Source organism: Enhydra lutris, unplaced genomic scaffold (genome assembly GCF_002288905.1).
Source record: "Enhydra lutris kenyoni isolate GAN:26980312 unplaced genomic scaffold, ASM228890v2 scaffoldscaffold4, whole genome shotgun sequence".
NCBI classification, from domain to species: domain Eukaryota; kingdom Metazoa; phylum Chordata; class Mammalia; order Carnivora; family Mustelidae; genus Enhydra; species Enhydra lutris.
The window spans coordinates 22,751,139-22,776,226 of NW_019154088.1; the positions used below are offsets into that span (position 1 = coordinate 22,751,139).

At 47.5% G+C, this 25,088-nt stretch overlaps 2 protein-coding genes and 1 non-coding gene across 9 annotated transcripts; 1 reads left to right on the forward strand and 2 right to left on the reverse strand.

Annotated features, from left to right (window-relative positions):
• Nucleotides 1-2,010: 2,010 nt before the first annotated feature.
• On the reverse strand, nucleotides 2,011-14,143 carry LOC111162007 (RNA binding motif protein 23). 2 transcript variants are annotated; one of them, XM_022526143.1, is made up of 14 exons: nucleotides 13,831-14,143; nucleotides 8,172-8,247; nucleotides 7,471-7,580; nucleotides 6,987-7,034; nucleotides 6,682-6,855; nucleotides 6,376-6,429; nucleotides 6,103-6,220; nucleotides 5,853-6,005; nucleotides 5,630-5,767; nucleotides 5,176-5,241; nucleotides 3,503-3,698; nucleotides 3,290-3,412; nucleotides 3,114-3,198; nucleotides 2,011-3,031 (listed from the first exon to the last, which is right to left on the reverse strand). In XM_022526143.1, exons 2-14 carry the CDS (start codon nucleotides 8,235-8,237, stop codon nucleotides 3,028-3,030), a joined length of 1,335 nt encoding a protein of 444 aa, XP_022381851.1. In that variant the 5' UTR covers nucleotides 8,238-8,247; nucleotides 13,831-14,143; the 3' UTR covers nucleotides 2,011-3,027. The 2 variants fall into 2 exon arrangements, with proteins under 2 accessions (XP_022381851.1, XP_022381861.1); XM_022526153.1 differs by lacking the exon at nucleotides 2,011-3,031 and having other exon boundaries at nucleotides 3,110-3,198.
• Nucleotides 14,144-15,461: 1,318 nt separating this feature from the next.
• Nucleotides 15,462-24,551, reverse strand: LOC111161708 (protein arginine methyltransferase 5). Of its 6 annotated transcripts, none has more exons than XM_022525586.1 (17): nucleotides 24,370-24,551; nucleotides 23,571-23,689; nucleotides 23,181-23,266; nucleotides 22,877-23,011; nucleotides 22,364-22,476; nucleotides 22,168-22,217; nucleotides 20,520-20,683; nucleotides 19,874-20,035; nucleotides 19,623-19,700; nucleotides 19,472-19,530; nucleotides 19,264-19,386; nucleotides 19,002-19,177; nucleotides 18,054-18,163; nucleotides 17,706-17,799; nucleotides 17,422-17,538; nucleotides 17,147-17,211; nucleotides 15,462-15,990 (listed from the first exon to the last, which is right to left on the reverse strand). In XM_022525586.1, the coding sequence occupies exons 1-17, from the start codon at nucleotides 24,477-24,479 to the stop codon at nucleotides 15,841-15,843; spliced, it is 1,911 nt and encodes a 636-aa protein (XP_022381294.1). In that variant the 5' UTR covers nucleotides 24,480-24,551; the 3' UTR covers nucleotides 15,462-15,840. The 6 variants fall into 6 exon arrangements, with proteins under 6 accessions (XP_022381294.1, XP_022381284.1, XP_022381303.1 ...); XM_022525576.1 differs by having other exon boundaries at nucleotides 15,462-15,993; nucleotides 24,370-24,494; XM_022525595.1 differs by lacking the exon at nucleotides 24,370-24,551 and adding an exon at nucleotides 24,284-24,342 and having other exon boundaries at nucleotides 15,462-15,993.
• A 283-nt stretch (nucleotides 24,552-24,834) lies between these two features.
• On the forward strand, nucleotides 24,835-24,907 carry TRNAR-ACG. The gene has a single exon. It is a non-coding gene; the product is annotated as a tRNA-Arg (tRNA).
• The last annotated feature ends 181 nt before the right edge of the window (nucleotides 24,908-25,088 follow it).

Below are 25,088 nucleotides of genomic sequence, written 5' to 3' on the forward strand. Positions count from 1 at the left end.
ATCTTTAGTCCTCTAGGACTAAAGATTCAAATGGCAAACCCCTGCTTCCTCTGGTCACTCACATCTGGGGGCTGTTGGGAGCCTAAGAAGGAAGTAGGCAGAAACCCAATTCCAAGAACATGTAAGTTTAAAGAACAAGGAGGAAATACCACTGCCTTAGAGAAGACAGAAGTATAGGCTATAAGTCAGAAGTCAGGTGAATGTCATTTTAGAACAGAGGACAGCTGGGCAATTCTATGCTAGAAGAGGATCTGGGCCATTCTCTCCTCTACCCACACCTCAGCCACTATGCCCAGGCAACAGAGCCTCAGGAAGGTTTCTTTTACCTTAGGAGGCTGTTTGCTACCCCCTCCTCTCACCCCCAATGCAGAAATGAGTAACTAGAAGGCACTGAGTCACATGTAGTGACTCTGGCTGTCACCCACTAGATGCTGTCACCTTATATGGGTTAAGACTAGAGTAGTTGTCCTAGATGTTTCACTTCCACCATTATCTGCCCCCCAGCAAGAAGCTGTATGAGGAACAAAGGACTGGTGGGAGAACTAAGCTGAAAGAAAGCAAAGTGAAGGCAGGCCAAAGTAGGCAAGCATGGGAACGAAAGGAAACCAAGCAGAGACGGGCACCCATCTGATGAAGGCAGGGAGGCAGGCAAGGCCTGTGGTTATTTATAGTTTGGAGAAGTTCAAGACCACCATGAGGAAGCCTGGTCCTGAGCCTCAGGATAACTAACAAAAATGGTCCACGCTGTTTTTCAGGATGCATTAGCAGCCAAATCAATAACTATAGGGGGACTGGGCCCTAGCCAGCTACTACCTAAAATCAGTGCAGCCTCCTTCCCTTCCCCCAGGCCAAGAGAGCAAACCAGGACAGGGAAAGGGTGGGGGTGGCGGCAAAGGCAACAGAAGCAGCGAGGCTGGGGCTGCAGCAGCCCGGGGAGGGGGAGGGGGATATGGTGGGGGGATCAAGAGCTAGTTCTGGGTCCCAGTGGCCTTTTCTGCCACAAGCAGGCGCCAAGTACCTAATATTTCAGTGTGAAAAGCAACCCCAGAAGCTAGTATCACCAGTAAACCTTTGCTCTGCTTAGAAGTCTAAGAGCTGACAAATTAAAACCAAACAGCAATTATCCATATTTTTAGCATTACAATAAAGTCTTAACATTCTGTTGCCATAGAGACTGGTAGAGAATGGAGGAGTCCCACAGAGCTCTGCCCCTGAACCTCAGACCTTCTTCTCTAGACTGGTCCCTACCTAGCAAGCCGAGTTTGGCAGGCCCCTTGTCATAAGCCTTGTAAAGCAGGTGGAGGAAGATGTGCGCCTCCCCTTCCTCAGGGCAATTCCTGGAATACTCAGCATTCTGGAATTCACTGGTCCCAAGCCCGTGCTGTGCCAAGCAGAGTCCTATATGGAAAACAACAGTTGAGGGGACTGACTGAGGAATAGCCGACTTCAAGCCTGGGGAGCCCCAATGTAGGATACCCCAACCGCTCTGGATACTGGACTGGGAGTTCTGCTACAAAGAGAGCCACAGGTGGGCAGAGAGGCTAATGGTAAGATTGGTGATCCTAGGAGGCTTCTCTGGTACTTAAACTCAAGATCACAAAACACCTCTAACCAAAGGTGCAAAATGTGCTACCGTCACACTGCCATCTGGTGGAAAGACAAGATCTGTCCTTGGGCACTGAGACAGCCTGTTCATGTGTCCAATGACAAAACAGGTTTGGAAATATTTAGAATGGGTGGGTGGGGAGGAAAAAAAAAAAAGGAAATAGTTAAGATGAAGACATGGAGGAGACCCATGGGGTGGAGAGTATAATGCAGATAGATGGGGAACTCCATCCAGGTGTGTGCCTTCCATCCATTTTAATTTCTAAGCAAGGTTAGATAAAACAAAATTAAAATAAAGGGAAAAAACACAAAAGCTTTACAAATGTTTTCTATCCCTAGAACCATTCATGGTTTTGGCTCATAAGAAGTTATTAGCATCAAACACACCAACTGACTGAGACCACACACGTATGGGCAGCGGCCACAACAGTGGAGCCTGCCTTTTATACAAAGTTTATATGCATATATGCACATGTATGTGTACGTATGCACATGTATGTACACATGCATATACATATATTTTTATGTACACAGACACAAGGGTATAAAATCCAGTGAAAAGGGCTCACGTGTGCCCAGGTAGGGGACAGGAGCAGCTTTAACAGATGGGGTTGAGCCCACAGTAGAGGCACATGGGAAATGGTAGAGAGTAGCAGCCTCCTCTCCATCCTCCCATCCTGGGCCACAAGAAGGACCTGGGAGGAAGGACAACTATACAAAGGAAGATAGAAGATACTGGAAAGGTATCCCACCTTTCGCTAAACTCCTGAAAGCCCCGCCCCTAAGACATCCAAAATGCCTGGCAGGACAGATCATTCCCACACCTCCCAGCAAGATGCTGAGCCCACAGGAGCGATTCTGGCCCCAAGTGAGGCCTAAGGCAGGCTTCACAACATGCATGTCCTTGCCATCTTCTGGGACCTGTGCAGCAGCAAGCCAGCACCTTCAACGTTCACTCTTCCCCCCCTAGACTCCAAAGTCCTCTTGGACCAGAGGTCTTAAGGGTTTTACTCAACAGACTGTAGGGTAAAGGTATAGGAAGAGAAGAGAGGTTAGTTCCTTCAGTTAATGCCCTATGGCCTTCCCAACAGGGGAGGAACCGAGGAATCACTAAGAGGTGGTTGGAAAGAGCAATGAAGGTCATCCTAGAAGACGACATACATGGAGAAACAGGTGTTCAATGCAGGTGCAGATTCTGTCCTCTTTGACTAGTGGCTTTGCTCAGCAGAGTCCATTTCCAATGGGGCTCTGGGCAGGAGCTCTTCTTGAGTTCAAGGGTGGCCCCAATTCCTGCACAGTCAACATCCACGCGCTCAGGATGGCTTGGTCCACAAAATGGAGAAGGGGCCGTGGAAGGGTAGATGTGGAGAAGGGAGTGGCAGGACCCAGAGGCACAGGGAGGCAGTGTACTGCACCACTGATTTACCTATGGCAAGGAGAAGAGGTCAGGGAAAGCTAAAGGAAAGAAAACAACCAAAGACTAAACTGAGCCATACCCTGAGACTCACATGGTCTGAGGGGTAAAGATGCTGGAAAGCTGGAAGCACTGGGAGGCAATTGCCTGGGAGGCGAGGTTCAAGGCCGGACTCAGAGCTACAACAGAGAGAGGCACGAGTTAGTGAGCACAGAGCATTTCTTCTTTCCAGGCCCTAACCCCTCCTCCCTTTCCCAAGTCCAAGTCTACCGGTCAGAGCCGCAGGGTTCAGGGCCCCCAAGGGCACCGTCCCATTCAGCTGCAAGGCAGCAGCAGCCTGGGCGGCGGCGGCGGCAGCAGCTGCAGCTGGGGTAGGCAGCTGGATTCCAGAGCCTAAAAGGGAAAGAGAAGTTGGCGTTAAGTCCCAACCCCTGATCTAAAATCCCACCCCCCTTCTTCACTCTGCAGAGAAACACTCTCCACCTTCTGCCAATTTGGCCATGAGCTGCAAACGTCCACCTGCTGATCCCAGATCCAGCTCCTGGTCCCCATCTGGAAAAGTGATGTCTGTGCCACCATCCAGACGCTCGGTCACATGGCCAACTCTCATAGGTCGACCAGCAAGCTCAAAGCCATTCAGCTGTTCCAGGGCCCGCCGGGCGCACTCAGAGTCTGAGAACTACAAGAAACCCAGGCCGTATCAGTCACCTCCTGGGGCGGACACACTCTCCAAGCCCCACTACCACCACCTAGTCAAGCTATCCCAGGAAAACTGCATGCTCATTGTGGCACAAATTCTTCTGTCCCAGGGAATGTGACAAAAGATCCCCAGCCCCCAAAATGATCATGTGAAAAGGACCTTTTCCAACTGACTCAATGGCAATCACTTCAATCTTCCAGCTCCACTAAGAACCTAATAATGCAAAAAGTCTATTATCTATAGGGTGGCATAGGCTGCAGCACAAACGAGCACAGCAACGGAAGTAAGACAGCCTGAGAGTCCAGCTTCCTTTATTTCAGCCTTCAGGGCTTGTCAGTTGCAATTCTCAACCAAGAAGTAGGAATCTGGAACTCCAAAGCCCCACTGTAGGATGGAGTGCACCTTGGCATGGAGAGCAAGACGGCACCCCAGCCCTACGCCTCCACCAATGCTGCTGATCATAGGGCTCTACTGCCCAGCAGCACCAGAGCAGCCTGCTATGGGGAAGATCCCAGTCTGCTGCTGACATGTCAAGGATATTGACCAAAAAGGTGGCAGCACAAGGGCAAAAAAGGCCTCAAAAGCTTTTCTGCATCTGAGTCACCCAGGAGTTAGAAGAGGTACTTGCCACTGTGAGCACCGGAGCTGGCTTTGTTTCCTCTGGTAGCACCTGCCCTAGGGCCTGGCACGCAGTACTGACAGTTCCTAGGCAGGCGGTGTAGGTGGCTTGCCTTCACCGGATACTTCTGAGGTGAGCAATGCCCCTGGTGGAACACAACCTACCTCTCCTCAGCCCTGCAGGCAACTGTGGGGGAGTGTATGCTGCCTGGACTGAACCTAGAAAATACCGGCTTCCATGAGACTCGGGGGCTGGCAGCCAGTCCCCAACCTGGAGTCACACAGGGCTGGAAGAACCAGTTATGGGAACTGGAAGCAATTGTGTTGGGAATGTCAGGAAAAGGTGAGATGTGGCCTCGCTCTTCTCCCTACAGCAGTCCCTGAATATAAAGATATTTCTGAATGGAAAACTGCTTTTAATGGGGGTAGGGCCAGGGCAAAAAAAAAAAAAAAATCCCTATTCCTGTTCCTATCATGAAAACATACCAATTTCATAAAGCATATCTACAGAAGCCCACACCTAACCTCCCTCAGGCCCCCAGCCCTGCAGCTGCAGCCTGAAGTCACTTCTATTACCCAAAGAGCAAGATGCGGCACGAGGGAGGCTGGTTGAACGCCTGGACACGCCCACACCAGGGCCACTGACAGTGTGCAGGAGCAAAGCCAAGATCTCAAGCAATGCACTCATCTCAAGGGGCAGAAGGCTAGTCCAGGCTTCAGGCACCGGGGCTTATGGGTCATTTAGACAGTTCCTAAAGGAGGAGGACGAAGCTAAGCTGCAAATCAGACAAGTGGACAAACCACAATGAACTTCCGAAGTTAAAGACCAGAAACTCACCGTAATGAAACCATAACCTTTAGAACGGCCTGTATCTGAATCCTTCATCAAGACAATATTATCAATCTGTAAGAGGAGGACAAATTATTAGCAGTTTTTGGGGTACCCACACCTGTGATCTTTCCTGCCAGTTCTAACTATCTCTAACTTTGGAGCCAACTAGTTCTAACTCTCCAAATCACTTTAAAAAGAGACAAAGGCCACCTCTTTCCCTAACACCTCTCCCTGCTCATCTTACTGAATCTGGACCCCGTTATCTGAGCTCCCGGTGCCGGACTCACGTGTGCACCGAGCACTCTGACTGCACAGATGGAGCCTCGCTTCGATGGCACGGACAATCCGCACATTCTGGCAGGTGCGGTGGGCCAATTGTGGTCAGACAGAACAAAGAGGCAGGCTTACCCTCCCCGCTTTTCCCAATTCCCTTCAGAGGTTTCCATCACTTTCTACTCACTTTGCCGAATGGCTCAAAGATGCCCCGAAGCATGTCCTCCGTGATGTTGAAGTGCAAGGAGCCCACATAGAGGCGCATTGGCCCGCTGCTGCCCTTCTGCAGGTTGTTGGCCATGGCTGCCAGTCGGTTTTTCTCAGCCTAGGCAAGAAGGAACCGATAGCTCGCATCCCAAACCTCCTCCCTCCAAACCCATTTTCTCCTGTCAGCTTCACAGCTCGCTCACCTGTGAAGCCTGGACAATGATGGGCACTCCAAGCAGCCGCTGCCCAGTCAGTCCAATGGCCAGCGGCACGGACTGGATTTCACAAAATTCCACATAGGCGATGCCCTTAGAACGACGGGAGTTCCGATCCGAGATGATTCGGACGTCACGAACCTATCCAGAGCAAGGAGAAAATCCTGAGTTGGGCATAAAAGAGGATAGACAGAAGATAGCTATACAGGGAAGACAGGTAAGGGTGGGGGAGGGTTACCTTGCCAACAGCAGAGAAAAAGTCCTCCAGGTCCCGAGGCCGAATACGGGCAGCTAACTGCATACAGAAAACCGTGCGGGCATCACGCTCCTCGGGACTCAGATTATCAATGGGCTCCCTGAAGAGCGAGTGCAATTCAGTGAGACACCCGCTCTTGATACACAGTTACTGCTCTCCAGCTCCCCTCAAGTACCATGCATTCCTGGGCTCCGGCTCAAGCGGCTTTCTAGTCAGACCTCACAGTTCCTGGAAGACTGTTCACTATCAACTCACCTGACCGGGCTCTTTTCTCTGAAATGAGGACTCTTACTGTGTGCGTACCTGCGCCTGTGGAACAGACAATGACAAATGGAAAATCGTGTCATCCGATTTCACCCGCATCAGTCCAATGCCTGGACTTCAGCACGAGAAAGCCAGATTCCAGCACATCATCACATGGGAATTGTCAACACCACCCTTCCAGTCCTGGGGCCTCCTGCCCGCCACAGTGGGTTGCGAGCACCCACAGGCAGGAACCACAGCACACAGGGCCTACCCAGACTCCAACACAAACGCCATCGTATGAGCAAGAGGCGATACCCAGTGGCAAGTGGAGGGCTCCTGTAGCGCACGCGGTCCTCACGCCGCCAGTCACGACTGCGGGACTCACTGCTGTGCCGCCGGTCCCAGCTCCGGCTGCGGTGGCGCCGCTGCCTGTCTCGACTTCGGCTCCGACTGCTCCTCCGCCTGTGCCGGTCCCGGTCCCGACTGCGACTACAGGGGGAAGGCACTACTGAGTTTGCTAAAGGGCACCCTGGCCTCTTCTAGCCTCTGAGGATAGCTCTCCCTGCTATCTTCCCATTCAGAAGACTTCTCAAAACACAAAAGCCCCCAGAACAACTAACCTGCGTTTTCTATCCCTGCTTTTACTATGGCTCCGACTCCTCTTCTTCCTGTAAAGGAGGGGATAAATTCTCATTATCAAGAAGGTTTTCTCCTTTCCCCCAAGGAAAAGGAGTGACAGAAAGGCCAGGGGAGAACAAAGAGCCCCAGGTGACCTGGCAGGCGTTCACAGCAACACCAACTTGCACACAGCCCTGAATGCTGTCAGGCATCTGAAGTGGCCATTTCCCCCCAAAGTGCAGCAAAAGCTGCTGTTTCCAAATCAGGGGTCCCTGGCTGTTTTCTTCAACTGAAACAGAAAGATGCTAGAACAGAGCCACAAGCCTATGCTGGAATGTGAAGAGGAGAAGATCATTAAACCAAGTCACTGTGATTCCCAGGACCCAGTGGAGCCACCACTAAAAATCAGCATCACTAAAAATCCACCTCCCCATTCCGGCTGTTTCTCCAATGACAGATGCAGCTGCTTCCTCACGCCACACTTACTTGCTCGCCTCCCCACCGGCGCTGCTCCCACTGGTGCCACTGGTGCTGGTACTGCTCACGCTGGTGGTGCTAGGGTCATCTTTTTTAACATCTTTCCTTTGCTGTTCCTCCTGAGGGGTTTGCCAGGAAAAATGTCACCAGATACAAGGTGGTAGACACACACATTCCATTGGGCAAGAGAAGAACAAAAGTGGACAGAGAAGAAAGCTTATGAAATCAAAGCTCACAATTATCTGGCCAGTTTGTGAGTACCTGGATCTCCTGACAAAGGGAGTAAAGAGAAGGAAGGAAGGAAACCACCCAAAAAGAAGAGATCAAAGTGACAGATTATGATGTCAAAACTTTAGCTACTTGACATTTGTTGCACTGACAATCTATTTCCCAAAAGAGTGAGAAATTATTTACATCTGAGATACACTTTCTACTCCGTCATTGAGAGCTAAGAGCAAAGCACTTATTCCCAGCACGTTCTACCCCAACCTCCTCCCAGCCCTCTCCCCAGCTTTGGGACCCTCTCTGCCAGCATGCCTTTGAGTACAGAAGCTGGAGAGTGGCGCTTACTAAAAAACTATGACTTTTATGACTAGCCACGATACATAGGAAACATGCCGGGAAAGAGGATTTACAAAGTGTTGAAACTTATGATCTATAACTGCTTCTTCTTACCAACCCAATTCCAGGAGTGAGATGGGGAATATTACCTCCTCTTTTTTATAGGGCGCCTCCAGCATGGCCTCAATCACTATATCAAAGTCATCGGATGCCATAGTAGCAGATCTGAGGAGAGGACATGGATACGTAAGAACCTCATATTTTTCTACCCCTGCTGGCACCCCACATTCCCTTCCTCCTCCAAGACACAGGCTTCAGAATATATACTTCTGTTTCTTGAATTCCAAAGGGATCTTCCTGGCTGTGGCTTACTCTAGGTTTATTTTTGCACATTTTAAATCTGAACTAGTTTCACTCTGTAGCTGTTAAAAAGTCAAGTGTCTAGAAGGAAAATAAATATCTAGATAGAAACAAAATATAGGGGCACCTGGGTGGCTCAGTGGGTTAAGCCTCTGCCTTCAGCTCAGGTCATGATCTCAGGGTCCTGGGATCGAGCCCCACACTGGGCTCTCTGCTCAGCAGGGAGCCTGCTTCCCCTTCTCTCTCTGCCTGCCTCCCTGCTTACTTGTGATCTCTCTGCCGAATAAATAAATAAAATCTTTTAAAAAACTTTAAAAAAAAAAGAAACAAAATATAATACACACTCTGTCCTGTGAAGAGAAAAGTGCTGGCATTCAAAATTATTATTCATTTGACAATGGACTAGGCCTCCATTCTATAGTTCAAAATTCTGTGTTAATAACTGGTTTAAACTTAAATCATAGAAATAAGCAGGTATTTCCAATAAAAAGAAAAGGATGTAAGACTAAAAATCAGGAACAAGACAAAATAACACCAGAAAGCAAATCGGGCCTAAGCTCTTCTCCACATACCCCCACATAAACATCAAAACATTAGAAGACTCAGCACTAAGCATTTCCCATATAATACCAACTAGAATTCAGGTAACTCAGAAAGATAATGATTAAGACCACCTTCAACAATTTCACCCTGAAGCCTGTCTAGGTAATACTTCCTGCCTTCTCCAAGCTTTCACACCTAGCAATCATCTTTCCCAAGTCTGTCCACCAAAGGCCGGTTCAAAAAAAAAAAAAAGATGATGATATCAGGGATGCCTGGATGGCTCAGTCAGTTAAGCATCTGCCTTCAGCTCAGGTTATGATCCCAGGGTCATGGGATTGAGCCCCTGCTTGTCTCATTGTTCAGCAGGAAGCCTGCTTCTCCTTCCCCCTCTGCCTGCTTGTGCGTGCACTCAAGCTCTCTCTGTCAAATACATAAGTACGATCTTAAAAAAAAAAAAATTAGAAAAAAGAAAAACAAAATATCAAACAAGATCAATAGGATAAATAATTTAAAAATATTGGTCTGGAATTATCAATATACAACATGCACGAATCTCCAAATAATTATGCTGAATGAAAGAAAAAAGACAAAAGTATACACATACTGTGTGCTTCCATTTAAAGGAAAAAATTCTAGGAAATGTAAACTAACCTGTACTGGCAGAAAGCAGACCAGTGGTTGCCTAGGGATAGCAGGAGGTGGAAGGGGCTAGGAAGAAAGGATTATAAAAGAGCAGAAGAAACTTTTAACGGTGATGGTTTCATGGGTGTTTACACATCAAAACCCATCAAACTTTGTACCTTAATGTGTACAGCTTTACTTTATGTCAACTATACCTCAATAAAGCTGACTAAAAACCAAAAACCAAAAAAACTCCAACTAATCTGAAAAACTTCTGTGGAAGGAGGTTAATCATAATCAGACTTTCCATATCCACAAGAGCTTTGTCCTTTTTTTTTTTTTTAATTTTTTTAAGATTTTGTTTATTTATTTGACAGAGATCACAAGTAGGCAGAGAGGGAGGCAGAGAGAGAGGGGGAAGCAGACTCCCCGCCAAGCAGAGAGCCCGATGTGGGGCTCGATCCCAGGACCCTGAGATCATGACCTGAGCCGAAGGCAGAGGCTTTAACCCACTGAGCCACTCAGGTGCCCCATCTTTTTTTTTTTTTTTTTTAAAGATTTTATTTATTGGGGCACCTGGGTGGCTCAGTCGTTGAGCATCTGTCTTTGGCTCGGCTCATGATCCCAGGGACTGGGATCCCAGGGATCCCCAGGTCAGTCAGGCTCCCTGCTCTCCGGGAAGCCTGCTTCTCCCTATCCCACTCCCCCTGCTTGTGTTCCCTCACTTGCTGTGTCTCTCTCTCAAATAAATGAGCGGAAGCCAGACGCTCAACGACTGAGCCACCCAGGCGACTGAGCTTTTTCCTCTTCAAAGCAGCTAATGTATCATCCAATGATGCTGTCCTTGCTGCCCTCAGATTTGGTGATTTAAGAGGAAAGCAGGAGCATAAAAGTAGTAACTAATACAAAATAAGTAATATAAAAATATGACTAATCACTCCTACAGTACCTAATATTCCTAGGCACTGTACTAAGCCTGTTACAGAGACAAGACTCTTGGAAAGAGCCAAACAAAAATTACCTGGAATCAAATTTAAGCCTTAAAATGGAAATCAAGGGGCGCCTGGGTGGCTCAGTGGGTTAAAGCCTCTGCCTTCAGCTCAGGTCATGATCTCAGGGTCCTGGGATCAGGCCCCGCATCAGGCTCTCTGCTCAGTGGGGAACCTGCTTCCTTCTCTCTCTCTGCCTGCCTCTCTGCCTACCTGTGATCTCTGTCAAGTAAATAAATAAACTCTTTAAAAAAAAAAAAAAGGAAATCAAATCAAAATCAAATAGGTGTGTCTAAGAACCAGTGAACTTGGGGCGCCTGGCTGCCTCAGTTGGTGGAGCTTGCAACTCTTGATCTCAGGGTTGTGCCTTCCAACCCCATGTTGAGTGTACAAATTACTTAAAAATAAAATCTTAAAATAAAAAAACAGTAAACTCAATCTCTTATTATAATAACATTGCACACTTCTAACAAATTTTTTTTAGGGACGCCTGCGTGGCTTAGTCATTGGGTGTCTGCCTTCGGCTCAGGTCCTGATTCTGGAGTCCTGGATCGAGCCCGGCATCCGGCTCCCTGCCTGGTGGGAAGCCTGCTTCTCCCTCTCCCGCTTCCCCTGCTTGTGTTCCCTCTCTTGCTGTGTCTCCCTATCAAATAAATGAATAAAATCTTAAAAAAATAAAAATAAAGATCCTATATATTTCCAAAAAATTTTTTTTCTTTTTTCTTTTTTTTTAAATATTTTATTTATTTATTTGACAGAGATCACAAGTAGGCAGAGAGGCAGACAGAGAGAGAGAGAGAGGGAAGCAGGCTCCTGGCTGAGCAGAGAGCCCGATGCGGGACTCGATCCCAGGACCCTGAGATCATGACCTGAGCTGAAGGCAGCGGCTTAACCCACTGAACCACCCAGGCGCCCAGCCAAAAAAATTTTTAAAATAATGACAAACAGCAAAAGAGGGAACACAAGCAGGGGGATGGGGAGAAATAGGCCTCCCACTGAGCAGGGAACCTGATGTGAGGCTTGATCCCAGAACCCTGGGATCATGACCTGAGCCAAACAAAGACAGATGCTCAACAACTGAGTCACCCAGGAGCCCCAGTGACACAGTACATTCACTTAACAATCGAAGGTAATATATGCTATAAGCAGCTATCAGGTCCAATTCACAATGAAAAAACTGAGGTTTTGTCGACAGCCCAGAATCACAAAACTTAAATGGAGGAGCTGACTCTTGATTAAGGTCTCCTGACCCAAAGGCTAATGTCTTATCCATTCTATCTCTCTCCTGTACTTTATAAGTCTCTCTCTTGTACTTTATACCTCAGCCTTAAAAGAAATTTTTAAAAAAGAAGAGCACACAACATGATCTAGTTTTTGTTTTTTTTTTTAAGATTTTGTTTTTAAGTAATCTCTACCTCCACTGTAGTACTAGAATTTAACAACCCCTGAGATCAAGAGTCTCATGCTCTACCCACTGAGCCAGCTACACACCCCAAGATGTTTTATTTTTTATTTCCATTTTTCAAAGATTTTTATTTATTTGACAGAGAGAGAAAGAGTGAGAGCACAAGCTGGGAGACAGAGGGAGAGGGGGAAGCAGGCTCCCCACTTGCAGAACTCGATCCCAAGACCCCAGGACCATGACATGAACTGAAGGCAGCTGCTTAACTGAGGCTTAAGCCGACTCAGGTGCCCCCCAAGATGTCTCCTTTAAAATATGCGCTCATCTAAGGAATTACTATTCTAAAAGGTTTATCAAAAGCATTAGTCCCATTAGTCACACCTTACTGTGTGGCTTCTAGATAGGAAGCAGCATATACTTCAAACTTCAAAATATCAGGAACCAAGCTCATTGTAACACATACTGTTTGACCGACTGAGGAAAACTGCTTCTTAAAAATAAAACGTTCCAATCTATCATTTCTGTTCTTTCCAGTCATTTTTCCCTGCCAAGTCTATACAAGTTTTCTAAATGTCATACAGCTCCTCTTTATTTTTTTAAATCTGCTTTTCCTTCCCAATGAAATGCTTCTGATTTCAACAACTGCTCTTTGTTGACTGCTAGTACAGAGTAGGAGTAATTCAACACATGCACAAAAACTTTCACTCAAGTTGACAAATGAGCCACCACCTATGAAGTAAAGTTTTCCTGCAGGTACTCAGAAATGAATGAAATCTATTTAAGCACAGACATACAGAACATAAGCATATTTTGAAACTTGAAACCTCACTCGGTTTGGTGTATCTCTTCAGGTGTCCTACAAGCAGTAAAGTCTCACACACTGCATTTTCAGGTTGGTAGTTTTCACTCTTCCCATGTCCTAAATTAAGGTCAAAGTCCATCAACCCTATCCACTAAAAAACCATAGAGCCTTCTTCCATCCCTGCTCCAAAAACTGCATTAGGGGTGCATGCAAGTGTCTGGACTTTGTCAAAGCACAGTCAAGAACCCCAACAAGCGCTTAGGCCTCACTGCTGAAGGGACAAAGGAGAGTCAAGAACCGCTGTCGGCTCAGTTCAGGCAAAATTCACCACATGCGGAGACCCATGTGGTAATGGGTCCAGTCACAAAGCTGGGCAAAAACACCTTCAAACTGAAGGCAATTTAATCAAGGACAGTAACAATGAGAAACGTAAAATACATTCCCACGCTGTGCAATAAGCCAAGGCTACACTTTAAAAAAATGGTCCTGTAAGTAACCGATTCGCATCGTCCCTGCGAGGGCCAGTGTCCCAATGCTAAAACCTCATATGTGGCCTCACTATACTCCTGTACCGCCACGGAACGTGTGGTCAAAAAAAAAAAAAAAAGAACCAGGGAAAACCCCAGAGGCCAACACAATGAATAGGAGTCTTCCAGAGCCTAACGACTGAGAAATAAGTCTCAGTTCCCTAACCTCTCTCGGAGTGCTGGCACTAAATGCTGAAATCCCATCCTGCGAGCCGTCTCATAACGGGCTGAATCGATGCTCACCCCCATCCCCGCCCCAGTACGGGCGACCCTAAACGTCAGGGCTTCGGGGACCTGGAAAGAGATCGGTCACTAGGATCCTTGAGACAGCATCTTCATCTTTAAGAGACAGAGCAACGAGAGTGCCGATCCCTAAAGTCATGCCAGCGGTCTACATTAAGGGAGAGTACACTTCCAGACCAAAGTAAACAACAATATTGTCTTAAAAGTTTGCCTGGTTCTGCTCTTGACGCCATTTTCTGCCTGTGACGTCAGGGGGAGGCGCCGTGCGGCAACGTCACGCATAGGTGACGTCGCGGGGGACCGGGTTTCGGGGTTTCTCACCAGTTCCGGGTCCCCACAGGGGGGTCCCGGTTTCCGCCGTTCCTTTGGGTGTGTTGGGGGCTCGAAGCACGGCTGTTTTCCAGAGTCTCAGCAGTAAAACAAGCACTGCCGTCAGAGCCACTCGTCTTCCCGCAAAATGGCGGCAGCTCTGCCGTCTTCCAGAACTTTCCCCAATCTGCGCAGGCGCCGAAACATTCAGGTGGTGGAACTAATCTCACTGGTTTCGCGGCAACAGTCCAAAGTACAGATTTTCATTGGCCGAAACCCTAGCATGGGTGGAGCCAAACTCAAATGTTTCTTAGCAACCACCAAGTTCCCACGGATTGGCTAACCTCTCCGGGAGTGGAAACGTCCTAAGGCAGCCGCCCATCGCTCTCTCATTGGTTAGATGACACGCGGAAGGCGGAGAACGCGGGCAAAGAACCAGCGAGGACTCTCCTGCCCTACTCCTGGCTCCAGGTGTCTAGGCCACCGCCGTGGGCGGAGCCAACGAGGAGGTACAGGTGACTTCTGTGCTACACTCTGCTCCTGATTTCCTAAGAGTCACGGGTCCTGCTTAGCGGCGACAGCTTCGGGATAAGCAGCTGCATTTGTCTCCTGTCAGGAAGGAGGCTGGACCAGACATCCCCATTCTGAGCGGGCTGTCTACACAACCCTCCTATCTCCTCCTGCCCTCTGTGCTTGGGTTCCAGGAAACACAAGTCTTGCCACGTATTTCGCACTCTGTCTAATGATTATTGCCTGGTTCCACAGCCACACACCTCCCATTGCAAAAGTAAAGTTGGAAGTTTCTTCGGTGACTCTTTGGGTGCAGCAATACTCAGCCCACTACCCAGAAAGAGAAGAAACTGATGTCCACTCTCAAGTTCCAACGGCTTCCAGAATCCCCATACTTTAGTTTTCCCATCTATTAGCTGCCAGAAACGTAGCTGGTTAGAACATCGAGAAAGCCAGGGATCTGTGTTCCAGTCTAGATCTGAATACTAACATGACATCTTTGTGTCAGTTTCAAATTCCTTCTCTGTAAAATGGAGAAATAGGACTCATGACTTTGAACTCTAACCATGTGACTTTTTTTTAATTTGACAGAGAGAGAGATCACAAGTAGGCAAAGAGGCAGGCAGAGAGAGAGGGAAGCAGGCTCCCCGCTGAGCAGAGAGCCTGATGGGGGGCTCGATCCCAGGACCCTGAGATCATGACCTGAGCGGAAGGCAGAGGCTTTAACCCACTGAGCCACCCAGGTGCCCCTAACCATGTGACTTTATTCAAACAAAACAGGTGGCTTCTTGCTGGTGATTACCTGCATGGCTTACAGCTTCCCTCCCAAGAGGTAGCTATCAGTGCAATGGCTCAGCAAAGTGGAAGGGGAGCTGGCTTCACTCACTACTCCCATCTTTCTCCACTGGAGCAATCTCTTCTCCCCAGAGAAAAGCCTAATCACAAATCTAAATGGACAAGACCTCTTTGCAGCTGGTCAGAAAAACCTACACCCAGGAGTCCCAAGAGTGACCAATAAAATTCCTAAATAGGAAACAAAGTGAGGGCCCTTTGGGTCTTGAATAAAGGCATAGATTTGAAAACACATAGGTTTAAGTAGAGTACGGGAAAGCAGAGGCACAGGGCAGCAGGGCTGGAGCAGGAAAAGCTGTAACTTCACTTTATTTGTATTTCCTCCCACACAAAACCATCATAACAGGAACAGAGATGGGCAGGGAAAGGGCTGAAAATGTGTTCAATCTGCACATTCTCAGGGCTATTCCAGGGAGCGCTTGAGGCACAGCACCTGTTGGAACAGCTTCAGATCCAGCACTAATTCCTCCCACCCTTGCCTGAAGTCTTCAGATTGGTGGCTTGAGCCCTGCAATTAATTCTCATCCTTTGCCCACCTTGATGGAAGGCAGGAAAGCAGACCGAAATGCTCCACTCTGATGGACAGATGTACTGTACTTTCTGTGCCACAGGAGCAGAACTTGAAGCTGCTTCCAAGGCTCTGGAACACTTGCAGCAGGGCTAGAGGCCAATGGTGTATGAGCGGCCTGTGGGATTGTGAATAGCAGAACAGACTGGTGCTGTCACAGCCCACTCATACCACACCTTCTTGGAATTGCTGCATCGCCAAAAACGCACACAGATGGTCTGGCCTTCACGTACCGTAATGGGCTGCTGCAAGAAGAAAGACAGGGAGGTTCAGAGTAGAGCTGATGAACTCAATGTGGCAATGTACTGTTGAGCTGAGCATGGAGAGAAAAGGATAAAATGTGACATTCCAACCCTCATCAAGTTTATTTGAAGTCTTTCAGAATGAATAGTCAGAACTGAACCATCAGACACTGAACAGATCATCCAAAGTGTGATGAGTGCCGTGAACATGCAGAGAACATGCGCTACAAGAGCACCTAGGAGAGGGAGCGCGCACCTAGTCCTGGTGGTCCCGGAAAGTTATTGGACAAGAGGAATGTTTAAGGAGACCTGGAAGATAAGTACACTGGGTGAAAAGGTGAACAAAGAACTTTCCAGAAAGAAGAAAGGTGTGAATGCCTGAAGCAGGAAAAAAGACAGGGTATTAGAATCATGATGAGCCCTGAGTAATGTACAGATTTGTTGAATCATTATGTTGTACATCTGAAACTAATGTAATCCTGTTAATTATATTTCAGCTAAAAAAAAAAAAAGAAGATCCATAGGGCTGACGCAATATAATCAAGGGGACAGCAGCTGAAAAAACCACCTAAAACTAGATCATACCAAGTCTTACAATGTTAAATCTTTATCCTGAGGGCAGTAGGAATCATTGAAGGGTTGGGTTTTGTTTTTGTTTTTGTTTTTTTAAGATGTATTTATTTATTTGAGAGAAAGAGAGCTTGTGTGCACAAGCAGAGGGGTAGGGAGAGGGAGAAAGAATCCCAAGTAGAATCCATGCTTAGTGTGGAGACCAACACCCATGCTGGGCTCAACCTCAGGATCCCAAAATCACAACCTGAGCAGAGAGCAAGAGTCAGACACTTAACTGCACCACCCAGGCAGCCCGAAGTTGTTGAAGGGTTTTAAGGAGGACAGAGACATGATCAGATCTGGGTTTTTAAAAGATGATTCTTGCTTAAGGTAGAGGCTAGACAGAAGAGTAGACAGAGGAGATGTGGGGAAGCCAAGTAGAAGGCACTGAAGATATCTCAAGACCTACAACAGGGCTCCAGGAGCATGTGGGAGCAGCAGAACATGGGTCACAGTCAAGCATCCTTCTGAGAGTAGGAAGGGGCAGAATACCAATGGCAAAAGTTACTTCCTTAACCCACTGAGTGTAGAAGGTGATTCCTACCTTAATGGGGAAAAGGATGGGAAACCATGAGAACATCCCAGGAGAGTGAGTCTCTGGACGGATACCTATGTGAAAAAGAAATGAAAAAATTGTGGTCTCTGTGAGTCTACTTTTTGCCTGGATTGAGGGGAGTGTCTTTTGTGAACGGAGAAATAAGTAATCAAAGACCCACATTCACGGATGTCCTGGGCTCCCTGTGACTCTAAGTGAAGCATGTACATAAGCTGCCCAGGTAACATACTCATACCCTGCCATCCACTACCCCAGACACTCACTCAGGGTGATGTCCTGATAAAGCACAGTCTCAAAGTAGCCTGCAAAACCATGAAGTACTGTGTTCACCTCCACAGGAAACTCCAAGGTGCAATAGCGGTTGTTGTCAATCATAGGATCTGTTAGGGAAGAGTTGTGTGGATGACAAGGGACCAGAAGTTCTAGATAACTTGGTAAAGTAATAGCAAGAACATGGGAAGCTTAGAGAGAGCAGACCCGGGATAGCAAGAAACCAGAAGGTAAGCTCTTACCCATTCAGTCAGAGGACAGTCACAAAGGAACCCACCTCTGTTGGGATGGCTGAAGGTGAAACAGGGCTGGGGCGCAGACAGCTGGTGGAAGTTGTGTAGCCGCACCACGTAAGGCATCTCAAATTGGGCCTGTCCCGAGAGACCAAGCAAGAGGTAGAGCAGATAGGCAAGACACACCACTCTCCCAGGGAAAGAAGCCTGAGCCTCCCGGACACAGAAAAAGATAAAAACATTTTCACTTCAACCACTCTCCCACATCCCCATCTCCTTCACCTCTTCACCTTCTCCAGTGGAAGAAAATAGTTGACGTTAATATAGGGAAGAAAAAAAAAAAAAAGAGGACTAAAGAAAATAGAGCTCTCCAGAAGAGAGTGACTTTTTACCTCAGGGTCTCGGTCCTTTTCCCGACAGGCTCGGACCTCATTGTACAGCTTGGAGGAGGAGATGGGAGCCAGAAAGGAGGTGTACTCCCCAGGGATGCTCACACCATCATCTGCAGAGCAGGAGGGTCATATAAGTTCCCAAGGGATAAAAATGGAGGTTCAAACCTCCCACATCAAAACAAACCAGCCAAAGGCACCTTGATCTCAGGGTCCTGTGTTCAAGCCCCGCATTGGGGCCTACTTAAAATAAAATTTAAAAAACAAAAAACAATACAGACCCAGTCGGCTCCAAGTCATCACATTCCCAGGCCAACCTACTCCCCAAGTCCTGTCATAGGAGATGCTACTTCTAGGTAAGAACTCAAGATATTTTAATCTAGTGGTTCTTCTGTGGGTCAATAAAGATCCTTGAGATCTGTATGAAAGCTAAGCCCAAGGTACATTTCATGTCAGTGCAGGGAATCCACAGACAGTCGGACAATCTCTGCTCTAGTCCACTCCTCCCATTTACAGATGGAAATGCTGAGGTTCAGAAAGATTGCTTTATTTGCTATGGGCACTGACCCACATCCAACCCACCTTCCCCTAAACCTTTTTTTTAAATTTATTTATCTGTTTATTTATTTAAAGATTTTGTTTATATATTTGACAGAGATTACAAGTAAGCAGAGAGGCAGACAGAGAGAGAGAGGAGGAAGCAGGTTCCCCACTGAGCAGAGAGCCCGATGCGGGGCTCAATCCCAGGACCCTGAGATCATGACATGAGCCGAAGGCAGAGGCTTTAACCCACTGAGCCACCCAGGCGCCCCTCCCCTAAACTGTGTAACCTCCTCCACGGCTGCTGCCCTATACCACCCACCCGCGACACACTCCCCCTCCACAACCTGCTACAGCCTTCCTAGCTGATAATCCATTCCCCCTACTCAGTACATCCCAGCCTGGAGGCACCTTTTAGGAAGTGTTGGGCTCCATCTAGGCACTCAGGCGACAGTTCATTGTCAGCGAAGGAGCCTAGAAGCTCACTGACGATGATGTCTGCTTTCTCTGGAGCCACCCATTCCCGCATGTCTGATGAAACTACTGTCACCTGGCTTCCCCATTCTTCAAACTGCCAGTTCTCTAGCCTAAGATAAAGATAATGCGAGTGAGGACTCTGAAAAGAAAAACTGGCACTGGACACAAACTTCCCAGCAAGGAGGTTGCTACTCACGTCACCACGGCATTTGGGTTCTTCTCCACAGCGTACAGCTTTATCCGCCGGTCAGCCTGCTTGGCTGCCCGCAGGGAAGCATTCACCAGTGGACCCCGGCCTGCTCCCAGCACCATCAGCACCCTAAGAAAGAAAGGGGAAGGGTCAAGCTGACTAGGCAGATGAAGTAGGTATGCAAATCTTTGGGATTATGGGGAGGAGCACTCACTGGACATTGGTATCCTTCTCTTCATCTGGCACTCGATCTAACAGACATTTATAGATGGCCTGGGCAAGGAGGGAGAGAAGAATTCATGGCTATAATCCCATCTTCACCCAGGTCAACCCGGCCCTATACTTGACCCGGACCTAAACTATACCTGCTGATACTGAGAGTATTTGATGGGGTCCTTTTCAAACACTTCATATGTCTGAGATTCCAGATTGTCCATCAGTGGCTGATGAATGAGAGGAAAAAGGCAAAGTGAGGCAGCCCGCTTCTGGCAGGGGCACTGTGCCAGAATACCAAAAACTTTCCCACTGTCTCCTGAGCTTTGGTAGGATTTTAGGGCACCTACTGCCAGAGACATTTTCCCCATGGCTCCCTCCTCTCAGCACACTCCAGACCCACCTGGAGCGGGGACTGCAGATAGTCTTCATAGCCCTTGGCAAAGAGTTCGTAGGCATTGGGTGGAGGGCGGTTCTGGCTCAAGTATTCCAGGTACTGGAGGTAAGAGCAGAACTCCTTCTCTGAGTGGTGATTGGTGCCCGTGATGATGAACTGCACTTCCAGCTGTGAGAGAGGGCAGACAATCAGACACAGTCCTTGAACCAAGCTTCTGGGATACTGTATGGGTTATGGCCAGAGAACCCTAGTATAAAATAAGGCCTGGACCAGCAGTCTTCCAGTTCAACAAATCCCTCCAGATATCAACAAAGCAGCATGAGGCTTCAGTAAACTCATAAAGCCCTTCTATGTCCCTCCTATGTCATATAAGCATCATCATGGCTCAAACAGCCCCGTGGATCCTCACTGTAACATCTTAAATGAAACCCTCTATGAAGTTCTCATGAGATCTAGTTCCTTTTGAAATGTTTCTGGGACTCCTACTGCCAGTTGCCTCTTTGTTCTCAAGACCTCCAACTTTGCTGAAATTGCGCTCCAGAAACCAGAGAAGAAGACAATCAGTCCCACAGGAAAAAAAAAAAACATCACACATATATGAGTAAGGCAAGAGGATTAGCTGGAGTACCTCTGAAACCCTTTGACCACCCACCTTGAGGAGCCGGAAGATGAGCCTCTGGTGCATCTTAGAAAGAACAGGAAATCCCTTCTTATTGGTCAGGAAAATGCTGGTGGGGAGAATAGCTGCTTTGATGGGCTCCCCAAGCCAACGATCAATGACATGATTAGATGGGAGGTCAGCCCCAATTTCAAGAGCTATGAAAAGATAAAGAAAGACCACTTACCTACTGCTAGGCAAGACAGCTTTCCTTTGTGCTTTTTTCTGCAAAATCTGTTGACTACCTAAGAGCAAGGCAGACTGAGGCACAGAGTAGCAAAACTGCCTAGCAGCCAAGTATACATGAAACTCCTGATTTTTTTTTTAACTGTTTCCAGCTTCAGTAAAGATACTTTTCATAAAAAATCATGGTCATTTCAGGCAGGACATGGGCAGACAATCCTCAACAGTATACAACTACTTTCAAACTCTCTTCCTCAGTGGACTACCAAAATCAGAGAGCTACAGTAAAACCCAAAGGTGTGAGGCTCTGAATAGGGAAAGTTTAGAGTGCAGGTTGACGGTTCACATTTAGCATGTTGTTTAACAACTTTTCACAAGCCGACCCTGATTTTCAAGAAATTAAATGAAAATGTTAGAATTTTCAATCTGAAGATCCACAAGCTAAAAGAGGAACTCTTTTGAGGGATGCCACCTCTGTGGTGATAATCCAAAGTCCATATTGTTTGACATACTAGGAACAATGTTTTGGGGTCAGGTTCTAACAGGTCCCTGGGTTAAGGGAGTCAAGTCTATATTGAAGGCATAGAGGGGAAAAGAGGATGTAAAAAATGAATTTTAGTTTTTCCCCACCACAAGGCATCTGTGCCAAGGTGGCTAATGTGTATCAACATCAAGGAATCCCTCCTCTGGGGCACCTGGTGGCACGTTAAGCATCTGCCTTTGGCTCAGATCATGATCCCAGGGTCCTGGGATCGAGTCCTGCCTTGGGCTCCGTGCCCCATGGGAAGCCTGTTCTCCCTCTCCCACTCCCCAGCTTGTGTTCCCTCTCACTATGTCTCTGTCAAAAAAAAATAAATAAAATCCTTAAAAAAAAAAAAAAAAAAAGGAGGGGGGCCTGGGTGGCTCGGTGGGTTAAAGCCTCTGCCTTCAGCTCAGGTCATGATGTCAGGATCCTGGGATCAAGCCCCGCATCAGGCTCTCTGCTCGGCAGGGAGCCTGCTTCCTCCTCTCTCTCTCTCTGCCTGCCTCTCTGCCTACTTGTGATCTCCTCTGTCTGTCAAGTAAATAAATAAAATCTTAAAAAAAAAAAAAAAAAGGAATCCCTTCTCCTGGGAACCAAGAGGAAGCTTCTCAAAACTAGAAGGGAATATGTTCCCCCTCCCCATGCCACTCCCCCAGTATTAATCTAGCTTTGGAGATATTCTATTAGTGACATATGCCCTTCCTCCAAAACAACAATGAAGTGTTCTGTGTGCTAACAATATAGCTTTAAAAAAGAGTAAAACAAAATTCTGCATTTTTTATAAAAATTGATAAAAAGCAGTATTTCAAACTGTAAAGTCACCAAAAGTACAGTTATCAAAAATGCACACACTCCACTTGGCATCTCTGAAACTCCTGATTCTTATTCACAGGAGGTCAGAGAAGGAAAACCTACCCAAGACCCTTGTAGACTTACCCACTGCAATCCTCTTGCTATAGTCACACAAGGTCCGGAAGTTGTGCCACCTGTCCAGGGTCAAATACACAAAAATACAATCAAATATATATGGCCCACTAATCACCATAGCTGGAGGAGACTACCCTACAGGCTCTACCCTGTACTTCCCCTCCCTCTCCCCTCTGCCCTGGTACAGCAGCAAAAGGAGACATACCACATCCATGTCTTCTCCTCTCCACTATATTCCTCTGTATGTCTACTCGGTGCATTCTCAATGATATCATCTCTCAGGTCCTCTGGAGCCACCAAGGGTACCCGCATCCAGAACTGCACAGGAACAAGTACCCTTAGTTCTAAGTACCCTTAGAATTCCATTTTGAACTCATGGGGTCCAGAACGCTTCCTTCAATTATCTTGATCCAGATCTCAAGTTAATCCTTTTATATGTTTTTCCCAACTTGTGATTATATGTACCCATACTCATATCTTGTATATATCCTTATGTAAATATCTGTCCTGTTCTTAATTGTGACTGTAAGTTTCTAGAAATAATTGCACATTCTGTATGTTTTCTACCCCTCTGCTTACTACTTTTAGATGGTGGTAGGCAGTACTGACATTTCAGTTCTGCCAAATGCACCCTTTACTGAATGGCTAGGAACAAGAAGGTACCTAGCACAGCCTGACTACCATAATATGCAGCAGGAAATGAGGTTCTCAGCCATACCATGGATGAGTGGTGGCCAGTGTGGATGTGGTTGGTCAAAACCCTGGCCAAGTTTGTGTTATCTTCCTGATTTAGGGGCAGCAGGAAAGCTGGAAGGCCCAAATATGCCCCAAAATTCAGCTCCTGTAACATGGCCTGGAATGGAGATCAAGAGGAAAAGGTTAAGAGCTAGCAACCCAAATAACTTTGACTGCATATATTAGATTTACTAAGTTATGGGAGGAAAAAAAAGGCTCTCTGCACCCAGCCGGGTTAAGGACTTGATCTCTAGAAAAGATCCAGTGGAGAGGTCAAACAGTCTTACCGCCTCAGAGTTCCTGCGAATCTTCTCCACTTTTGAGTCTGGACGAATCCATGGGGAAAGCTTTCCCACAATTAGCGTATTCCAGTCTGCACTCCCCCCATCCAAGAAAGACAAAGACTAAATGAGGTTCAGCACTTGTTCAATTTCTATTTCTTAACAGGAAATAGAGAGTAGAGTTGAGAGACAAAGACTTTTTCTATCAGAGATGTGGGATAGCCCGATGCAGAATAAACTAAGGCTTTTTAAGCAGGTAAGCAAGAAGAAAACAAGAGTTATCTATGTCCCAGAACTAATCAATATATCCAAGTCAGGAAAGGAGGAGAATAAGGGCACTGTTAGAGCAGTTGTTACTGCCTCTAATAATTAAGGGGCATATGGGATGGTCCCTACCCCTTCCTGACAGCAGTAGGTCTGATCGTGTCTGGGGGCCCGGCCGATTCTTAGCAGGTTCCTGAGTGAACTCCCTCTTGAAACGCGGGTGGAAGACAGGCATGCAGAGGAAATCAAACCTACAACCGCGACAGACCCAGAATTGTCATGTAAAGAGAGTAGCAGTGCCCAAAAAATCCAAGCAACTGGATTAGGCTATCTCAATTCTGCACAACCCTTTTAGCCACCATCAGTCACCCGACTGGACTGCTAAATTCAGCCCACCTTGGTGCCTATCACTTCCGCTGCACTGTGCCTCACTTTCTTCCCACAACATAGGCATGGAAAAGGAGAAAAGATAAAAACCACGCCAAGTGGATTTTCTACTCTGCTGTCTTGGGTTTTCCAAGACTGTCACATCCAGATTTGCCCCAGTACCGCCCATGCCTTCCCCCTCAGGGTTTACCTCTTCTCTTCCTAACCCTCTAACACTCCCCCGACTCGCAGACTATAATCCCGCTCTCCGGGGCCCTGGAGGTCTGTAGTCCCCTTTTTGAGTTTACCTAACAACTCCCCTGACTTTGGGGCTCAGTGACCATATGCCCCAGCAAGTTTTTGTTTGGTTGGGTTTTGCTTTTCTTTTTTTCCACACTCCAGGCTCTAAGGCTTCTCGATCCTCCCCCAAGGAGTAATGGTTTCTCCCGCCCTAATCTTACCCACTCCGACCCCCTAACCCCTGCTTCTTGAGGATGACTAGTCTGTCCCTCTTCGACCCCGAGTTCGGAGCCCGCATTCCGCTTGCGGAGGTCTGGGCCCTCACCCCTGCTTGGCCACAGCCCCCAGAGTATCAGCTATTTCGGGGACGCAGTTCAGGTCCCGCCCGCTGGACACGCGGCTCCCACCAGCACCTCCGACCGCCATCGCCGCCATCTTTTCCCTCGCGTTGTCCACGCCGGGATTCCTTGCTATTAGCAGCCAATCACAAAGCCAGAAAAAAGCCCCCGGAAGGCGGGATAAGTCGCCCTAACAACCAGAGCGTCTTCTAGGGCTTCCGAGCTGGAGGCGTAGGGGTGGGGAGTGGTTCTTCCCGCCAATCCGCGGGCTGCACAGTGACGTACGACGTGGCTCCGGAAGATCCACCAATCTCAGGGTCTGATTCTCGACGAGCTTCAATCTCCCATAATGCTTCGTGAATTCATGGACCTCTGTTGAGGGACTACACGTCCCATGAAACCCTGCAGTCGAAGCTTGAAGTAACATCGTGGAGAAAAACGTAATTGTCTCAGGGCCAGTGGCGCAATGGATAACGCGTCTGACTACGGATCAGAAGATTCCAGGTTCGACTCCTGGCTGGCTCGGTGGGACCAAGCTTTCTTTATTGCGCGTTGTGCGAAGCAGCATGTTTTAAGTCTCCCTTCCTTTCCTTAACACTTTCCGAAGTTTTCTTGTTCTTCGTGCTTTCATTTTTCAGGTCGTAATTTGAGTTCTGCAGCCATCTATATCAGCTTTTTTCCGTTAATTCAGAGTTGGTCTTGTATC